Source organism: Nerophis lumbriciformis, linkage group LG01, assembly GCF_033978685.3.
Source record: "Nerophis lumbriciformis linkage group LG01, RoL_Nlum_v2.1, whole genome shotgun sequence".
In the NCBI taxonomy this organism is placed as follows: domain Eukaryota; kingdom Metazoa; phylum Chordata; class Actinopteri; order Syngnathiformes; family Syngnathidae; genus Nerophis; species Nerophis lumbriciformis.
In genome coordinates this window covers 3772812-3790000 of record NC_084548.2, presented here as the reverse complement: position 1 = coordinate 3790000, position 17189 = coordinate 3772812, and the positions used below count along the sequence as shown (strand labels likewise).

At 43.1% G+C, this 17189-nt stretch overlaps 1 protein-coding gene across 1 annotated transcript in view; it reads right to left on the bottom strand.

Moving 5' to 3' along the window:
• LOC133612700 (carbohydrate sulfotransferase 11-like) overlaps positions 1–17189 on the bottom strand; it is a 54731-nt gene that overhangs the window by 5631 nt on the left and 31911 nt on the right. The window contains exons 2-3 of the mRNA XM_061970342.2: positions 774–850; positions 512–676 (exon numbers count right to left, since the gene is read on the bottom strand). Coding sequence (XP_061826326.2) covers positions 512–676; positions 774–850 — 242 coding nt within the window. The remainder of the gene's footprint in view (positions 1–511; positions 677–773; positions 851–17189) is intronic.

Genomic DNA, 17189 nt, shown 5'->3' with positions numbered 1-17189 from the left:
ATATATATATATGTAAATATGTATATATATATATATATTATATGTATGTATATACATATATTATATATATAATATTCATATTATACATATGTATGTATATATATATATATATACATATATGCATATATATATATATATATATATATATATATATATTTAGATGTATGGATATATTATTTGTGTATATTATGTATGCAACCCCAAGAAGCTGTAACCTATTTTGAAAACATTGTATTCGAATTATTATATCAAATAATACATTGCAAGAATTGGTTTGAATCGAGTATTGTGTTGAATAAAGAATCAAATCTGAGTTGGATTGCACTCTAGTGATCGGATCAAATCGTTGGGTGCTTAAAGATTCAAGCCCCTACTGTCTGTGCTGCAAAACTAGCCACCAAGGGGCCAAAAAAAGTGAGAAACACCATTTAATTTTGTAACAGTTTGGTCTTGGTTGGACCTAAACTGAGAAACCACCAACACCAACTTGTACTTTCAACAGTGTGACAACCTTGGGGACGTAGCAGTAAATCAGGCTGTGTTTGTCGTCCACAATGAGGTGTTTGAGGTCCTCTGGAGAAAGCACCCGCCGCTTCTTGGTGTGACTCCGACAGGCCTGCTCCAGCAGCTCCCTGCGACCTTGGAGTGACCTCTGAGCAGCCAGCAGCTCCAGATGCTGGTGAGACCAAGGCAGGATGTCGGGTAGTAACATTGAAACATAATGGAAGCGGAGCAGGGAGTTGCATGGCCATGAGACCTGAAGACTTTCTTACCTGGTCTCCACTGTAGAGGGTCTGTAGTGGACTCCTTCTGCTTTTTGCAGGTCTGCTGACTGCACCAACACTCACGTCTGCAGATGAAATATTCATCAGCATGTCGTGTAAATATCCTACTGATGTAAGGCAACATGTCCATGGTCCCTTCCCCCCTTCCGGCCCAGTTAATGGTGCCCAGCAAAGAGAAGTCATTTGTTTCGCACATGTTGCCTTCATTTCAATCCTGAGAAACAACGTCCTCTTCACCTTTGTTTTTGGTACATTTATTCTTTACGGGATAGCACATTTCGAAAAAAAAAAGAATCGCCCTGTTATAGTCGTTCAATGGTTTCTTTAAAGAGTAGAGTGGAACAATCGTAAGTGGAATTTTTGGTGAAATAATCAGGGATTTTATTTTTAGGCCATATACAGGTAAAAGCCAGTAAATTAGAATATTTAGAAAAACTTGATTTATTTCAGTAATTGCATTCAAAAGGTGTAACTTGTACATTATATTTATTCATTGCACACAGACTGATGCATTCAAATGTTTATTTCATTTAATTTTGATGATTTGAAGTGGCAACAAATGAAAATCCAAAATTCCGTGTGTCACAAAATTAGAATATTACTTAAGGCTAATACAAAAAAGGGATTTTTAGAAATGTTGGCCAAGTGAAAAGTATGAAAATGAAAAATATGAGCATGTACAATACTCAATACTTGGTTGGAGCTCCTTTTGCCTCAATTACTGCGTTAATGCGGCGTGGCATGGAGTCGATGAGTTTCTGGCACTGCTCAGGTGTTATGAGAGCCCAGGTTGCTCTGATAGTGGCCTTCAACTCTTCTGCGTTTTTGGGTCTGGCATTCTGCATCTTCCTTTTCACAATACCCCACAGATTTTCTATGGGGCTAAGGTCAGGGGAGTTGGCGGGCCAATTTAGAACAGAAATACCATGGTCCGTAAACCAGGCACGGGTAGATTTTGCGCTGTGTGCAGGCGCCAAGTCCTGTTGGAACTTGAAATCTCCATCTCCATAGAGCAGGTCAGCAGCAGGAAGCATGAAGTGCTCTAAAACTTGCTGGTAGACGGCTGCGTTGACCCTGGATCTCAGGAAACAGAGTGGACCGACACCAGCTGGACTGCTGCTGAGTGGTCCAAAGTCATGTTTTCTGACGAAAGCAAATTTTGCATTTCCTTTAGAAATCGAGGTCCCAGAGTCTGGAGGAAGACAGGAGAGGCACAGGATCCTTGTTGCCTGAAGTCTAGTGTAAAGTTTCCACCATCAGTGATGGTTTGGGGTGCCATGTCATCTGCTGGTGTCGGTCCACTCTGTTTCCTGAGATCCAGGGTCAACGCAGCCGTCTACCAGCAAGTTTTAGAGCACTTCATGCTTCCTGCTGCTGACCTGCTCTATGGAGATGGAGATTTCAAGTTCCAACAGGACTTGGCGCCTGCACACAGCGCAAAATCTACCCGTGCCTGGTTTACGGACCATGGTATTTCTGTTCTAAATTGGCCCGCCAACTCCCCTGACCTTAGCCCCATAGAAAATCTGTGGGGTATTGTGAAAAGGAAGATGCAGAATGCCAGACCCAAAAACGCAGAAGAGTTGAAGGCCACTATCAGAGCAACCTGGGCTCTCATAACACCTGAGCAGTGCCAGAAACTCATCGACTCCATGCCACGCCGCATTAACGCAGTAATTGAGGCAAAAGGAGCTCCAACCAAGTATTGAGTATTGTACATGCTCATATTTTTCATTTTCATACTTTTCACTTGGCCAACATTTCTAAAAATCCCTTTTTTGTATTAGCCTTAAGTAATATTCTAATTTTGTGACACACGGAATTTTGGATTTTCATTTGTTGCCACTTCAAATCATCAAAATTAAATGAAATAAACATTTGAATGCATCAGTCTGTGTGCAATGAATAAATATAATGTACAAGTTACACCTTTTGAATGCAATTACTGAAATAAATCAAGTTTTTCTAAATATTCTAATTTACTGGCTTTTACCTGTGTATATATATATATATATTCTAGCTATAAATATATATTTCTTTTATTATATATATATATATATGAAATACTTGACTTGGTGAATTCTAGCTGTAAATATACTCCTCCCCTCTTAACCACGCCCCCAACCACGGCCCCCGCCCCACCCCCCACCTCCCGAAATCGGAGGTCTCAAGGTTGGCAAGTATGCCATTCTTAAGTGCAAACATGTAAAACATTTTAGACAAATGTATGTGCTGATAATGCAAAGAAGGCAAAAATACATACAAGTGTGAGTGTTAGACCTGAAAAAGATGACGTCTCATTCTTTAGAAGTTCCAAGTTCGCATAGTTCCTGTCATAATGTGACTCAACTCTTGATATGACATCATGGACAACTCAGACAGTAAATCATGTGAAGTGCTAAAATAAGTTGTTTTATCAGTGTGTCAATACACTAGCAAAGGGAGGGGAACATGTATTATATAAACTGCAAAAAAATAAAAAGGTTTTGTGGCTTTTGATAAAAGGTTATAATCATTAAATGTTACGTTTAATATGTGCTCACTGTCATAAACCTACTGAGAATTTGTGTAAACTCTGCAACTGGAGATTTATAGAAGCCTTTAAAACTGTCTTGGCTTCTGTTTTATGGGCTTTTTTTTCTTGACTCGCTCGCTGTTTTTCAAAAGCAGTCCGCAGCAATTTTCCATAGCAAAAAGGCAAACCAGCGGGAAGATAGAAGAGGTTTTATATGGCCTACTACAGGAGGGTCCACCAGATGTGAGCTGGCAGTGCCCACTACATCATTCCCAGGGGGCTTCCTTCAGCGCTAATCGTTGCAAGATTGTATCTTGCACTTTTAGTTTGCTTGTGTTTTGAACACGGTAACCAACAACTGTACATACTTGTGGTTTGAATCTGTTTAAATCACACAAAAAAACTAAAGAAAACTTGATTCTTCATTGTAATGTTGGGAACTTGAGCAGGCCCGGCCCTCACCAATCTGGCGCCCTAGGCAAGATTTTAGGTGGCGCCCCCTCACATCGGCAGTGAAGTGTATATACTCACAAGAAACCGAATAGCTTTGTCTTTGACCTTTTTTTTTTTACTTACAACTATACCTAATATATAAAGGGGTGGAAAAGTGACTATTACCTGCAGGGCAAACATTAGCTAACCAGAAGGCAATAACAATGTAAACAAAAACACCTGCTTAAAAGATCTAATACAAATGTCCCTGAGGAATGTAAGGTGGGAGTACTGTAATTACCTAACGTTACATTATTATTGTCCATAACAATTTAGCCCCCTCCACAATATTAACCCGACGTTAAAACAGAACTAGCTATTTATTGATTAGCAATTGCCGAATCATGTAACATTAGCTTAATGCTAAAAAGCCAGGTTACTATCACATTCTGTAACAGACAAATAATTTCATGTAGGCTAACGTTACCTACCTGCTACGTCTGTCTTTTCTCGTTTCTACTCCTCTTCTTTTCTCTTTTTTCTTCCCTGGGCACCTGACAGTTTTGGCCGTTTTGACATCTTGTGTTGATTTTTTGATGTGGTGACGTCCAAAAAGAGTCATGATACGGGAAGGGAGGGGGCGCACCGTGCGGGGGGAGGGGGGTGGGGTTTGGCGTAATGTTGTAACAAATAATATTTCTATTAAATAGGCTTTACTTTGCATTTTAATTAACGTGGGATTATTTGTTGTATTTAGAAATAATAGTACCAGCTTTTTTTTTTTTTTTTTTCTCCAACATTTGTGGCCCTGGCGTGGCGCCCCCTAATGGACGGCGCCCTTAGCATTTGCCTATACGGCCTATGCCACGGGCCGGCCCTGAACTTGAGACCGACTGACGGGGTGTTGTTGATAAAAACAGGTTGGTTACTGGAGAGGAGAGTACGGTATATAGTACAGCAATTATGCTTTCGTGAATAACTTAAGTTGTTCGATACCAGAACTGTCTCTAGGATTGTTTATGGTAGTGTTTTTCAACTAGTGTGCCGTGGGAGATCATGCAATTTCACCTAATTGGGTTAAAAATATTTTCTGCAAACCAGTAATTGTAATCCGTAAATAATGTGCCGTTGTTGAGTGTCGATGCTGTCTAGAGCTCGGCAGAGTAACCGTGTTATACTCCTCCATATCAGTAGGATATAACAGGTAGCGCAATTGCTTTGTAGATGTCGGGAACAGGGTGCAGGTAAAAAGATGTCTAATGCTTAAACTAAAAATAGACAAAAGGGGAGTCCCCCTAAGAAAAGGCATTGAAGCTTAGGCATGGCTATGCAGAACGAAACTAAAACTGAACTGGCTGCAAAGTAAACAAAACACAAAATGCTGGACAACAGCAAAGACTTACTGTGGAGCAGAGACGGCGTCCACTAGAGATGCGCGGATAGGCAATTATTTCATCCGCAACCGCATCAGAAAGTCGTCAACCATCCGCCATACACCCGTTTCTAACATTTAATCAGAACCGCACCCGCCCGCACCCGCCCGTTGTTATATATCTAATATAGACGATGCAAGGCATTAGTGAGGTTATAAAGCTTTTGCCTGTTAAAGAAAGGAGACTGATCCAATGCAGCTCAGACATTCAATGCGTGCCACGCTGTCACGGCCCAGACGCACACCAGTGCGCAATCATATATGGGAGCCGCGCTGAGCGCACCTCCAAGCGCGTGGAGGTGTGATGTCCCTCGCACCCGCGCTTGCGCCCGAGGCTTCAGCGCGCACCGCGGCGGCCATCCTACTCGTCGCGGCCTAGCCCTCGCGGCTCTCGCTGCCGGCGACGGCCGGGTATGGGCCTGACGCTCCAGCGCCATTCATTTTCAGGGCTAGTTGATTCGGCAGGTGGGTTGTTACACACTCCTTAGCGGGTTCCGACTTCCATGGCCACCGTCCTGCTGTCTATATCAACCAGGGTGAGCCCCACCCCTTTCGTGAGCGCACTGCGCGCGGAGTGACCCCTGCTACGCGCCCCCCGGCAACAGGGGTGGCGGGCAGGTAAGCTGCGCGGGCGGAGCGCGCGGAGTGACCCCTGTTACGAGCCCCCGGCCACGGGGGTGGCGGGCAGGTAAGCTGCTTACCTGCTGCGCGTGACGCCGGCCGCGGCGAAGGCGGACGAGGCGGGGTGTCGGTGCGGTGGGCGCGGTGGTGACCCTGGACGTGCGTCGGGCCCTTCTCGTGGATCGCCTCAGCTGCGGCTCCCGGTGGGGCCCTCTCGGGGGAAGGGGCCTCGGTCCCGGACCCCGGCGAGGCGTCCCTTCTCCGCTCCGTAAAAGTGTCCATCTCTTGTTGTGGCATATGCTGCAGGTGCCTGCTCGTTTTTCGTATGTGGGTAACAACATTTAACTATGTATATATATTTCCGAATTGGTTTAACTGCCACCCGCCTGAATCTATTTAAAATCTAATTTTTTTTTATTTCAACCGCCCGACCCGACCCGCGGATAAAATTTAATTTTTTCGGGCGGTTGTGTCCGCAAACCGCGCATCTCTAGCGTCCACAATGTACATCCGAACATGACATGACAATCAACAATGTCCCCACAAAGGAGGATAGCGTCCGCACAACTTAAATATTCTTGATTGCGAAAACTAATCAGGTGTGGAGAATAGCGCTCAAGGAAGACATGAAACTGCTACAGGGAAAATACCAACAAAACTGGTAAAAAACACCAAAATAGGAGCGCAAGACAAGGACTAAAACACTACAAACAGGAAAACACCAAAAAACTCAAGATAATTAAGGGTGTGATGTGACAGGTGGTGACAGTACACCTACTTTGAGACAAGAGCTATAGTGATGCATGCTTGGTTATGCTTTAAAGTCATATCTAACAATTGCGACAACGACTTTTTACTGTCAACGCAAAAATGTGCCTCGGCTCAAAAAAGGTTGAAAAACACTGATATAGAATATACATAAAAGCCTTTTATGTCGCGTGGACATCGGGGCCGGTACCTCTGGATTGGCAGACCGGGGTGGTGGTTCCTCTCTTTAAGAAGGGGAACCGGAGGGTGTGTACGAACTATCGTGGGATCACACTCCTCAGCCTTCCCGGTAAGGTCTATTCAGGTGTACTGGAGAGGAGGCTACGCCGGATAGTCGAACCTCGGATTCAGGAGGAACAGTGTGGTTTTCGTCCTGGTCGTGGAACTGTGGACCAGCTCTATACTCTCGGCAGGGTCCTTGAGGGTGCATGGGGGTTTGCCCAACCAGTCTACATGTGCTTTGTGGACTTGGAGAAGGCATTCGACCGTGTCCCTCGGGAAGTCCTGTGGGGAGTGCTCAGAGAGTATGGGGTATCGGACTGTCTGATTTTGGCGGTCCGCTCCCTGTATGATCAGTGTCAGAGCTTGGTCCGCATTGCCGGCAGTAAGTCGGACACGTTTCCAGTGAGGGTTGGACTCCGCCAAGGCTGCCCTTTGTCACCGATTCTGTTCATAACTTTTATGGACAGAATTTCTAGGCGCAGTCAAGGTGTTGAGGGGATCTGGTTTGGTGGCTGCAGGATTAGGTCTCTGCTTTTTGCAGATGATGTGGTCCTGATGGCTTCATCTGGCCAGGATCTTCAGCTCTCACTGGATCGGTTCGCAGCCGAATGTGAAGCGACTGGGATGAGAATCAGCACCTCCAAGTCCGAGTCCATGGTTCTCGCCCGGAAAAGGGTGGAGTGCCATTTCCGGGTTGGGGAGGAGACCCTGCCCCAAGTGGAGGAGTTCAAGTACCTCGGAGTCTTGTTCACGAGTGAGGGAAGAGTGGATCGTGAGATCGACAGGTGGATCGGTGCGGCATCTTCAGTAATGCGGACGCTGTATCGATCCGTTGTGGTGAAGAAGAAGCTGAGCCGGAAGGCAAAGCTCTCAATTTACCGGTCGATCTACGTTCCCATCCTCACCTATGGTCATGAGCTTTGGATTATGACCGAAAGGACAAGATCACGGGTACAAGCGGCCGAAATGAGTTTCCTCCGCCGGGTGGCGGGTCTCTCCCTTAGAGATAGGGTGAGAAGCTCTGTCATCCGGGGGGAGCTCAAAGTAAAGCCGCTGCTCCTCCACATGGAGAGGAGCCAGATGAGGTGGTTCGGGCATCTGGTCAGGATGCCATCCGATCGCCTCCCTCGGGAGGTGTTTAGGGCACGTCCGATCGGTAGGAGGCCACGGGGAAGACCCAGGACACGTTGGGAAGACTATGTCTCCCGGCTGGCCTGGGAACGCCTTGGGATCCCCAGGGAAGAGCTGGACGAAGTGGCTGGGGAGAGGGAAGTCTGGGCTTCCCTGCTTAGGCTGCTGCCCCCGCGACCCGACCTCGGATAAGCGGAAGAAGATGGATGGATGGATGGAGAGGGCGTGTGACGTTCACATGTTGTCAATATTCAGTGTTTTATCCTTCATAGTTAATATTGTAAATCCCACATTCTTCATTTGCATGTACATTCTGGGTGTCTCATTCAGTAAAAAATGTTTACATTCCATTCCGTTTTTTAAGGCAGTCTGTCATCAGGTTTTTAGCATTCAAGCAGACATCATTGTGAGGTTTTGTATTAGTGTCCCTAAAAATAGATTTATAGGTTCATTGCATCTAACAACTCCGCCACTCAAAACGAGCTAAGGGAGCGAAAAAGTGACCTGAAAATAGGTCTGTTGAACAAAATCTATGCACCGGTTTCACAATTTAATCACCATTGCATGGTATGTGGACAACAAGAATGTGTTTTAATGTAGATAAAAAAATGACCTCTTTAATATTTTGTGAGTAACCGACCTTATTCTTTGATGCCGACGTTCAGTCTCAGTTAGGGATGAGTATTGAATTTGGTACTTTTATAGGTACTGCTCGAAGTCCGTCGGTACTACTGGGTATGGATTCATGTAAAATCCAAATAGAGCTATATTTTCATAGCTTTGTTGCAGGGGTGTCAAACTCAAATACAGAGTGGGCCAAAATGTAAAACTGAACAAAGCCGCGGGCCAAGGTTGAACAAATTAACCTTTTAATAGGGACCCAAACAAGTTTAGCATTGAATATTGAACAAGCAAGGCTTATATAACTTTATAGTGACATGCAAAATCGAGTTTCAAATAATAATAATAATAATTAAAAAATATCAATGGCATATCTAATACTATTTAAATACAAATTGAATGCCTCTTTTCTATTTGCAGCCTTCTGAGGTAAATATCAACATTAACTTTTTCCACAAGCTAATACATTTGAAAATAAAATAACAATGAATAAACCAACCATTCAGGACTTTAAACTGCTCAGTTTGCAACACACTGATCTAATCTGATGTGCCCAAGCCAGATACCTGCCATCTTTTCTTGGATGCTCGTTCATTAATGTCGGGGCTCAGGCTTTGAGCTGAGGCAACCTTCATTATCGAACAAAGTTGTTCATCAGTCATTATATCTCCTAGTCCTCTGTGTTTTTAAAAATTGTTATTTCTATTTACTGTTTTAATTGGTTTTACCCTTTGAAATTGTTTTTAATCATATTTATTTTATATTGTTTTTAATTGTGTTTAATATTGTTGTGCAGCACTTTGGAAACATTTTGTTGTTTAAATGTGCTATATAAATAAAGTGGATTGGATTGGATTGGATAGTCCACCCGGACCACAGTCTTGGGGGCGTGCCTTAAAGGCACTGCATTTAACGTCCTCTACGAGCTGTCGTCACGTCCGCTTTTCATCCATTCTAACTACCGTATTTTCCGCACCATTAGCCGCACCTAAAAACCACAAATTTACTCAAAAGCTGACAGTGCGGCTTTTAACCCGGTGCGCTTTATATATGGATAAATATTAAGATTCATTTTCATTTTCGGTCTCGCAACTTCGGTAAACAGCCGCCATCTTTTTTCCCGGTAGAACAGGAAGCGCTTCTTCTTCTACGCAAGCAACCGCCAAGGTAAGCACCCGCCCCCATAGAACAGGAAGCGCTTCTTCTTCTACTGTAAGCAACCACCCGCCCCCGGAAGAAGAAGAAGCGCGCGGATTTTCGTTTCATTTCCTTTGTGTGTTTACATCTGTAAAGACCAGACCACAAAATGGCTCCTACTAAGCGACACGCGTATAACGCAGAATTTAAACTTAAGGCAATAAGTCATGCCGAAGAACACGGAAATAGAGCAGCAGCAAGAGAATATAACATAAATGAATCAATGGTGCGTAGGTGGAGGAAGCAAGAAGATGACCTGCGCCAGGTAAAGAAGACAAAACAGAGTTTCCGAGGGAACAAAGCAAGATGGCAACTGTTGGAGGACAAACTGGAACAGTGGGTTGTTGAGCAGAGAGCAGCAAGCAGAAGTGTCAGCACCATCACTATTCCAATGAAGGCAACAGCGCTAGCAAGCGAACTTCACCTGGATGATTTTAAAGGTGGTGCTTCTTGGTGTTTCCGGTTCATGAAAAGACGCAATCTCTCCATCCGCACACGGACCACTATTTCACAGCAACTGCCTAACGACTTTAAAGAAAAGCTGGCTACTTTCCGTGCATATTGTAAAAACAAGATAGCTGAAAAAAAGATCCGGCCAGAGCACATTATCAACATGGACGAGGTTCCACTGACTTTTGATATTCCTGTGAACCGCACTGTGGATACAACGGGAGCACGTACGGTGAATATTCGCACCACAGGGAATGAGAAGTCATCCTTCACTGTGGTTCTAGCTTGCCATGCTAATGGCCTGAAACTTCCACCCATGGTGATATTCAAAAGGAAGACCTTGCCAAAAGAGACCTTTCCAGCCGGCGTCATCATAAAAGCTAACTCGAAGGGATGGATGGATGAAGAAAAGATGAGCGAGTGGTTAAGGGAAGTTTACGCGAAGAGGCCGGGTGGCTTTTTTCACGCAGCTCCGTCCATGTTGATATACGACTCCATGCGCGCCCACATCACAGATGGTGTCAAAAAACAAGTGAAGCACACAAATACAACACTCGCCGTCATTCCGGGTGGATTAACCAAAGAACTCCAACCGCTGGATATTGGTGTCAACAGGGCATTTAAAGCACGACTGCGAACGGCGTGGGAACAATGGATGACCGAAGGCGAACACACTTTCACTAAGACAGGCAGACAGCGCCGGACGACATACGCCAACATCTGCCAGTGGATCGTAAATGCCTGGGCAGATATTTCGGTCACAACTGTGGTCCGAGCTTTCCGGAAGGCAGGATTCACAGAACTGCTGGACAACAGTGACACTGACTCCGATGACTTCGACGAGACGGAACCGGCCATTTTGGATCCCACATTTGCCCAACTTTTCAATTCGGACACCGAAGGAGAAGAATTCGAGGGATTTACGAATGAAGAATAACTTCAGAAAGTGATCGTTATGTTTATTTTGTGTGTTGTGACATTAACGTTCGAGCAACATTATGTTGCTATTGCTCTGCACTATTTTGAATTTTACTATGTTTGTGATTGCACATTTGCGTACATTTTGGGACAGAGTTGTTAGAACGCTGGTTTTTAATATATTATTAAAGTTTGACTGACCTATCTGACTGTTTTTTTGACATTCCCTTTAGCGCAGCGTAGGCGCGGCTTATAGTCCGGGGCGGCTTATAGGTGGACAAAGTTTTGAAATATGCCATTCATTGAAGGTGCGGCTAATAACCCGGGGCGGCTTATAGTGCGGAAAATACGGTATGTGCCGGCCCAGTCACAAGATATGTGCGGCTTCTGTACGCACACACACATGAATCTAACGCATACTTGATCAACAGCGATACAGGTTAAACTGAGGGTGGCCGTATAAACAACTTTAACACGGTTACAAATATGCGCCACACTGTGAATCCACACCACACAAGAATGACAAACACATTTCGGGAGAACATCCGCACCGTAACACAACATAAACACAACAGAACAAATACCCAGAATCCCATGCAGCCCTAACTCTTCCAGGCTGACGATTTTCGGGAGGGGCACTAAAATTTGGGAGTCTCCCGGGAGGGTTGGCAAGTATGAGAATTAGCGGTGAATGCGGTGTTACCGCGGCACCGCCGCTGTATATAATCGGCGGGCCAGCTCTAGTGTTGATTTGACATCGCCTCAAGGGCCAAGTGAAATTACACGGCGGGCCAGAGTTTGACACCCATGCCTTAAGCACTCAGGAGCGGACCCGGCACACCCGCCTCGAGGTAATGTCACAATTGGCCAACAAAAGCAAGATCATCAAAATATACAGTAAGGCTCCACTTATCAAAATGTGCTACCTTGATGCTAACTTACAATGGATTTTCCATAGAAATACTTAGAACCTTTATTTAACCAGATAAGAAATGATTGATGACACTACCAATTTTGTCCCCACCTTTGGGTGGTTTCTGGTGCCTTCACACTTGTCATGTTTGGTTTGGGTAGAACAAACAAAAAAAATGTAACGGAGTAAAAAAAAATAATATATATATATATATATATATATTAGAGATGCGCGGTTTGCGGGCACAACCGCGGAGTCCACGGATCGGGCGGATGAAATTAAAAAAAATTAGATTTTATCCGCGGGTCGGGTCGGGTGGTTGAAATAAAAAAAAATTAGATTTTAAATAGATTCAGGCGGGTGGCAGTTAAACCAATTGGGAAATATATATACATAGTTAAATGTTGTTACCCACATACGAAAAACGAGCAGGCACCTGCTGCATATGCCACAACAGAAGAAAAAAAAAAAAGAGATGGACACTTTTACGAAGCGGAGAAGGGACGCCTCGCCGGGGTCCGGGACCGAGGCCCCTTCCCCCGAGAGGGCCCCACCGGGAGCCGTAGCTGAGACGATCCGTGAGAAGGGCCCGACGCACTTCCAGGGTCACCACCGCGCCCACCGCACCGACACCCCGCCTCGTCCGCCTTCGCCGCGGCCGGCGTAACGCGCAGCAGGTAAGCAGCTTACCTGCCCGCCACCCCCGTGGCCGGGGGCTCGTAACAGGGGTCACTCCGCGCGCTCCGCCCGCGCAGCTTACCTGCCCGCCACCCCTGTTGCCGGGGGCGCGTAACAGGGGTCACTCCGCGCGCAGTGCGCTCACGAAAGGGGTGGGGCTCACCCTGGTTGATATAGACAGCAGCTAGGACGGTGGCCATGGAAGTTGGAACCCGCTAAGGAGTGTGTAACAACCCACCTGCCGAATCAACTAGCCCTGAAAATGGATGGCGCTGGAGCGTCGGGCCCATATACCCAGCCGTCGCCGGCAGCGAGACGCGCTTGGAGGTGCGCTCAGCGCGGCTCCCATATGATTGCGCACTGGTGTGCGTCTGGGTCGTGACAGCGTGGCACGCGAATGTCTGTGCTGCATTGGATCAGTCTCCTTTCTTTAACAGGCAAAAGCTTTATAACCTCACTAATGCCTTGCATCGTCTATATTAGATATATAACAACGGGCGGATGCGGTTCTGATCAAATGTTAGATCGGGTGGATTGCGGATGGTTGACGACTTTCTGATGCGGTTGCGGATGAAATAATTGCCTATCCGTGCATCTCTAATATATATATATATATATATATATATATATATATTTTTTTTTTTTTTTAATTTATTTATTAAATCAACATTAAAAACACAATATATACATTATATATCAATATAGATCAATACAGTAAGCACACATGATTGTATTTCTTTATGAAAAAAAATAAAATAAAAATAAAAGAATGTGTCCGTGGGACAAATTTTCAAGCGTTGACCGGTCCGCAGCTACAAAAAGGTTGGGGACCACTGGGTTAGAGTGTCCGCCCTGAGATCGGTAGGTTGTGAGTTCAAACCCCGGCCGAGTCATACCAAAGACCAGTACGCTTTCCACCGGACCTTCGTAACTTGGACTCAATATCCCTCTTCAAATCAAGACTCAAAACACACCTATTCCTCACTGCTTATTCATTGTAATCATCTTTTCTTCTCTATCTTTGTTGTTGTTATTATTGTTGTTTTTATCCAATTTGATTTTATTGTTTTGATTTTGTACGGTGTCCTTGAGTGCCCAGAAAGGCGCCTTATAAATACAATGTATTATTATTATTATTATTATTATTATTATTATTATTATACACACCTAGTCTGTGGTACTTTAACTTAACTTTAATGTTCTATCAATTAGGTTTGGTTCAAAACTAGAATCATTCAGCCTTGATTGATTGATTGAAACTTGTATCAGTAGATTGCACAGTACAGTGCATATTCCGTACGTACAAGTTATTCAACTTGTTTAAGTCCACGTTAATCAATTCATGCCTAAGGGATGTTCGACTTTAAAGATTCCACTGTGGGTTCCATTTGCAAATCCTCTTCCTGACTTTACTGTGGAAGATTTTGGAGTTTAAAAGACTGTCCTGTGATTTATGTTGACATTCATGGTCTTTTAATTCTTAGTGCTCCCATCCAACAACTGACAAATATTAGGCAGATGAATGTTTTGTTAGTACCGTCACTTTTACCTCATCCCCCCTGCTTTCACTGTAAAGAGTCTGAACATCTGTTCATCAATCTCTGTCGTACTCATCCTAAAATTGCTGTGTCATCTCACTTTCTTGCCACCGGCACTACATTCCAGCCGCAACATGCCATTCCTGTGTCGGGTTTCCTGCACTGCTGCCCTGTGCGGCTTGGTGCCGTTTGGCGTGGCCGGTTTTAGTGGAGCCAAGCCTGGATGAATTGTCCTCACACATAAGAGAAACCACGTCATTGAATATTCACTAGCATAGAATAGAGTTGTCATGTCATCACTACAGTGTACAGGTTCAAAGAACAACGGAATTGGAGCAGATCCCCTTTGATTGATTGATTGAAACTTGTATTAGTAGGTTGCACAGTACAGTACATATTCCGTACAATTGACCACTAAATGGTAACACCCCAATAAGTTTTTAACTTGTTTAACTTAAATTGATTCATGATACAGATATATACTATTTTCATAATACAGTCATCACACAAGATAATCATCACAGTATATAAATTGAATTATTGACATTATTTACAATCCGGAGTGTGGGATATGGATTTATATATATATACATATATATATATATATATATATATACATATATATATATACATTATATATATATATATATATATATATATATATATATATATATATATATATATATATATATATATATATATATATATAAATATATATATACATATTTATATATATATTTATATATATATATATATATATATATATATATATATATATATATATATATATATATATATATATATATATATATATATATATATATAAACACATACATATATATATATATATATGTATATAAATACCACAGAACTCAGCAAACACATTTGGGACCTCAAAGACAATAATGTTGAATATTCAATAACATGGCAAATTCTTGCATCCAGCACACCTTACAATAGTGGTAATAAAAGATGCAACCTATGCTTGAAAGAGAAACTGTTTATTATTTACCGTCCAGACCTGTCATCCCTCAACAAGCGCAGCGAAATTGTAACAGCATGCCGCCACAGACGGAAACACCTCCTAGGTAACACATGAGCCAATCACCACGCCCCTACGCCAGCCTGTACCCACCCACTCTGTGCCCTATATAAACCATGGTATGCGAATGCTCCCATTAAAATCTCCTGATGATTGAGGGTACCCCCCCTCATGAAACAGGCCTGTAGAGATGAAATAGTCTTGTGATTTTTTTCCCACACATACATATATATATATATATATATATATATGTATATATACATACATACATATATACACACACACTAGTCATGGTTAACAACGAAATATTTAAGAGTTTCCGGTTGACTACGTTACTTTTTTATCTTTATCAACCACATAATTTTCCGTGTTCCGTATTCTGTCACAGACAAAACCACAGTTTCCTCTCAGACCCAGGAAGTGATGCAAGGCAACATCCTCCTACACACACACACGCACACACACACACACACAAAAGGCGAGTGTTCCAAAATGTGTGTCTGTCAGTGGGGCCGCAGCTTCCAAATAAACACAGTTCCATTAAGCCAACATGGTGGTATCAATGTTATAAACATATATATAAACAGCGCTGCATTTAAACAATTGGTGGAAATATGCCATTACTTTTTTTTTTTTTTTTTTTATCTTTAGTGCATCACCAAATCTCTGCTCTACTTTGTGGGCAAATTAACTTCCCTTGTTTAAAAACATTTACCCCGTCTGTGGTCGTGATGAAGAGATGAGGACATACTGTGACATCAATGATGTCAATATTTACTTAAGAGGGGTAAAAAGGCTGAGCAAAGTAAGTTGTATACATTAGATTACAAGAACACCAAGATATTATTTAAAAGGGGAACTTCCCTTTTTTTTCCATTCTATCCTTCACCACCCTTATGTAAGACAAGAGCATGTTTTTATTTTTTTAAATGCATTCTAACTGCAAGTAAAGTCAGCTAACAATGGAGCCAATAGGAGTCGCTCTCAGAGGTGGGTAGTAACGCGCTACATTTACTCCGTTACATCTACTTGAGTAACTTTTGGGATAAATTGTACTTCTAAGAGTAGTTTTAATGCAACATACTTTTACTTTTACTTGAGTATATTTATAGAGAAGAAACGCTACTTTTACTCCGCTACTTTTATCTACATTCAGCTCGCTACTCGCTACTAATTTTTATCGATCTGTTAATGCACGCTTTGTTTGTTTTGGTCTGTCAGACAGACCTTCATAGTGCCTGCGTTTCAACAAATACAGTCACTGGTGACGTTCACTCCGTTCCACCAATCAGATGCAGTCACTGGTGACGTTGGACCAATCACACAGAGCCAGGGGGTCACATGACCTGACTTAAACAAGTTGAAAAACGTATTCGGGTGTTACCATTTAGTGGTCAATTGTACGGAATATATACTGTACTGTGCAATCTACTAATAAAAGTTCTAATCAATCAATCAAAAGTGTGAAGGAAAAAAGACCCTTTTTTATTTCGACCGTACATCCCGTCAAAAGCCTAAAGACTGACTGCACAGTTCCTGTCTTCACAATAAAAGTGCCGCTCCATCGCGCCTGCGCTTTCAAAATAAGAGTCTCCGAAAGCCAGCGCAAACAAGCTAGCAAGCTACGGAGTTTGCCGCCAATGTATTTCTTGTAAAGTGTATAAAAACGAATATGGAAGGTGGACAAATAAGATGCCAAAAAACAACCACTTTCATGTGGTATTAGACAGAAAGGAGGAACTTTTTTTCTCCTCCATTTGAAAACGTGGACATTACCAGCACTACTATCTGATAGCAATCAATGCAAGTCATCAGAATCAGGTAATACACCAACTTATATTCTTGTCTTCATGAAAGAAAGGAATCTATATGTTAAACATGCATGTATAATTATTAAAACACCTTTAACATGTAAACAAAAACGGC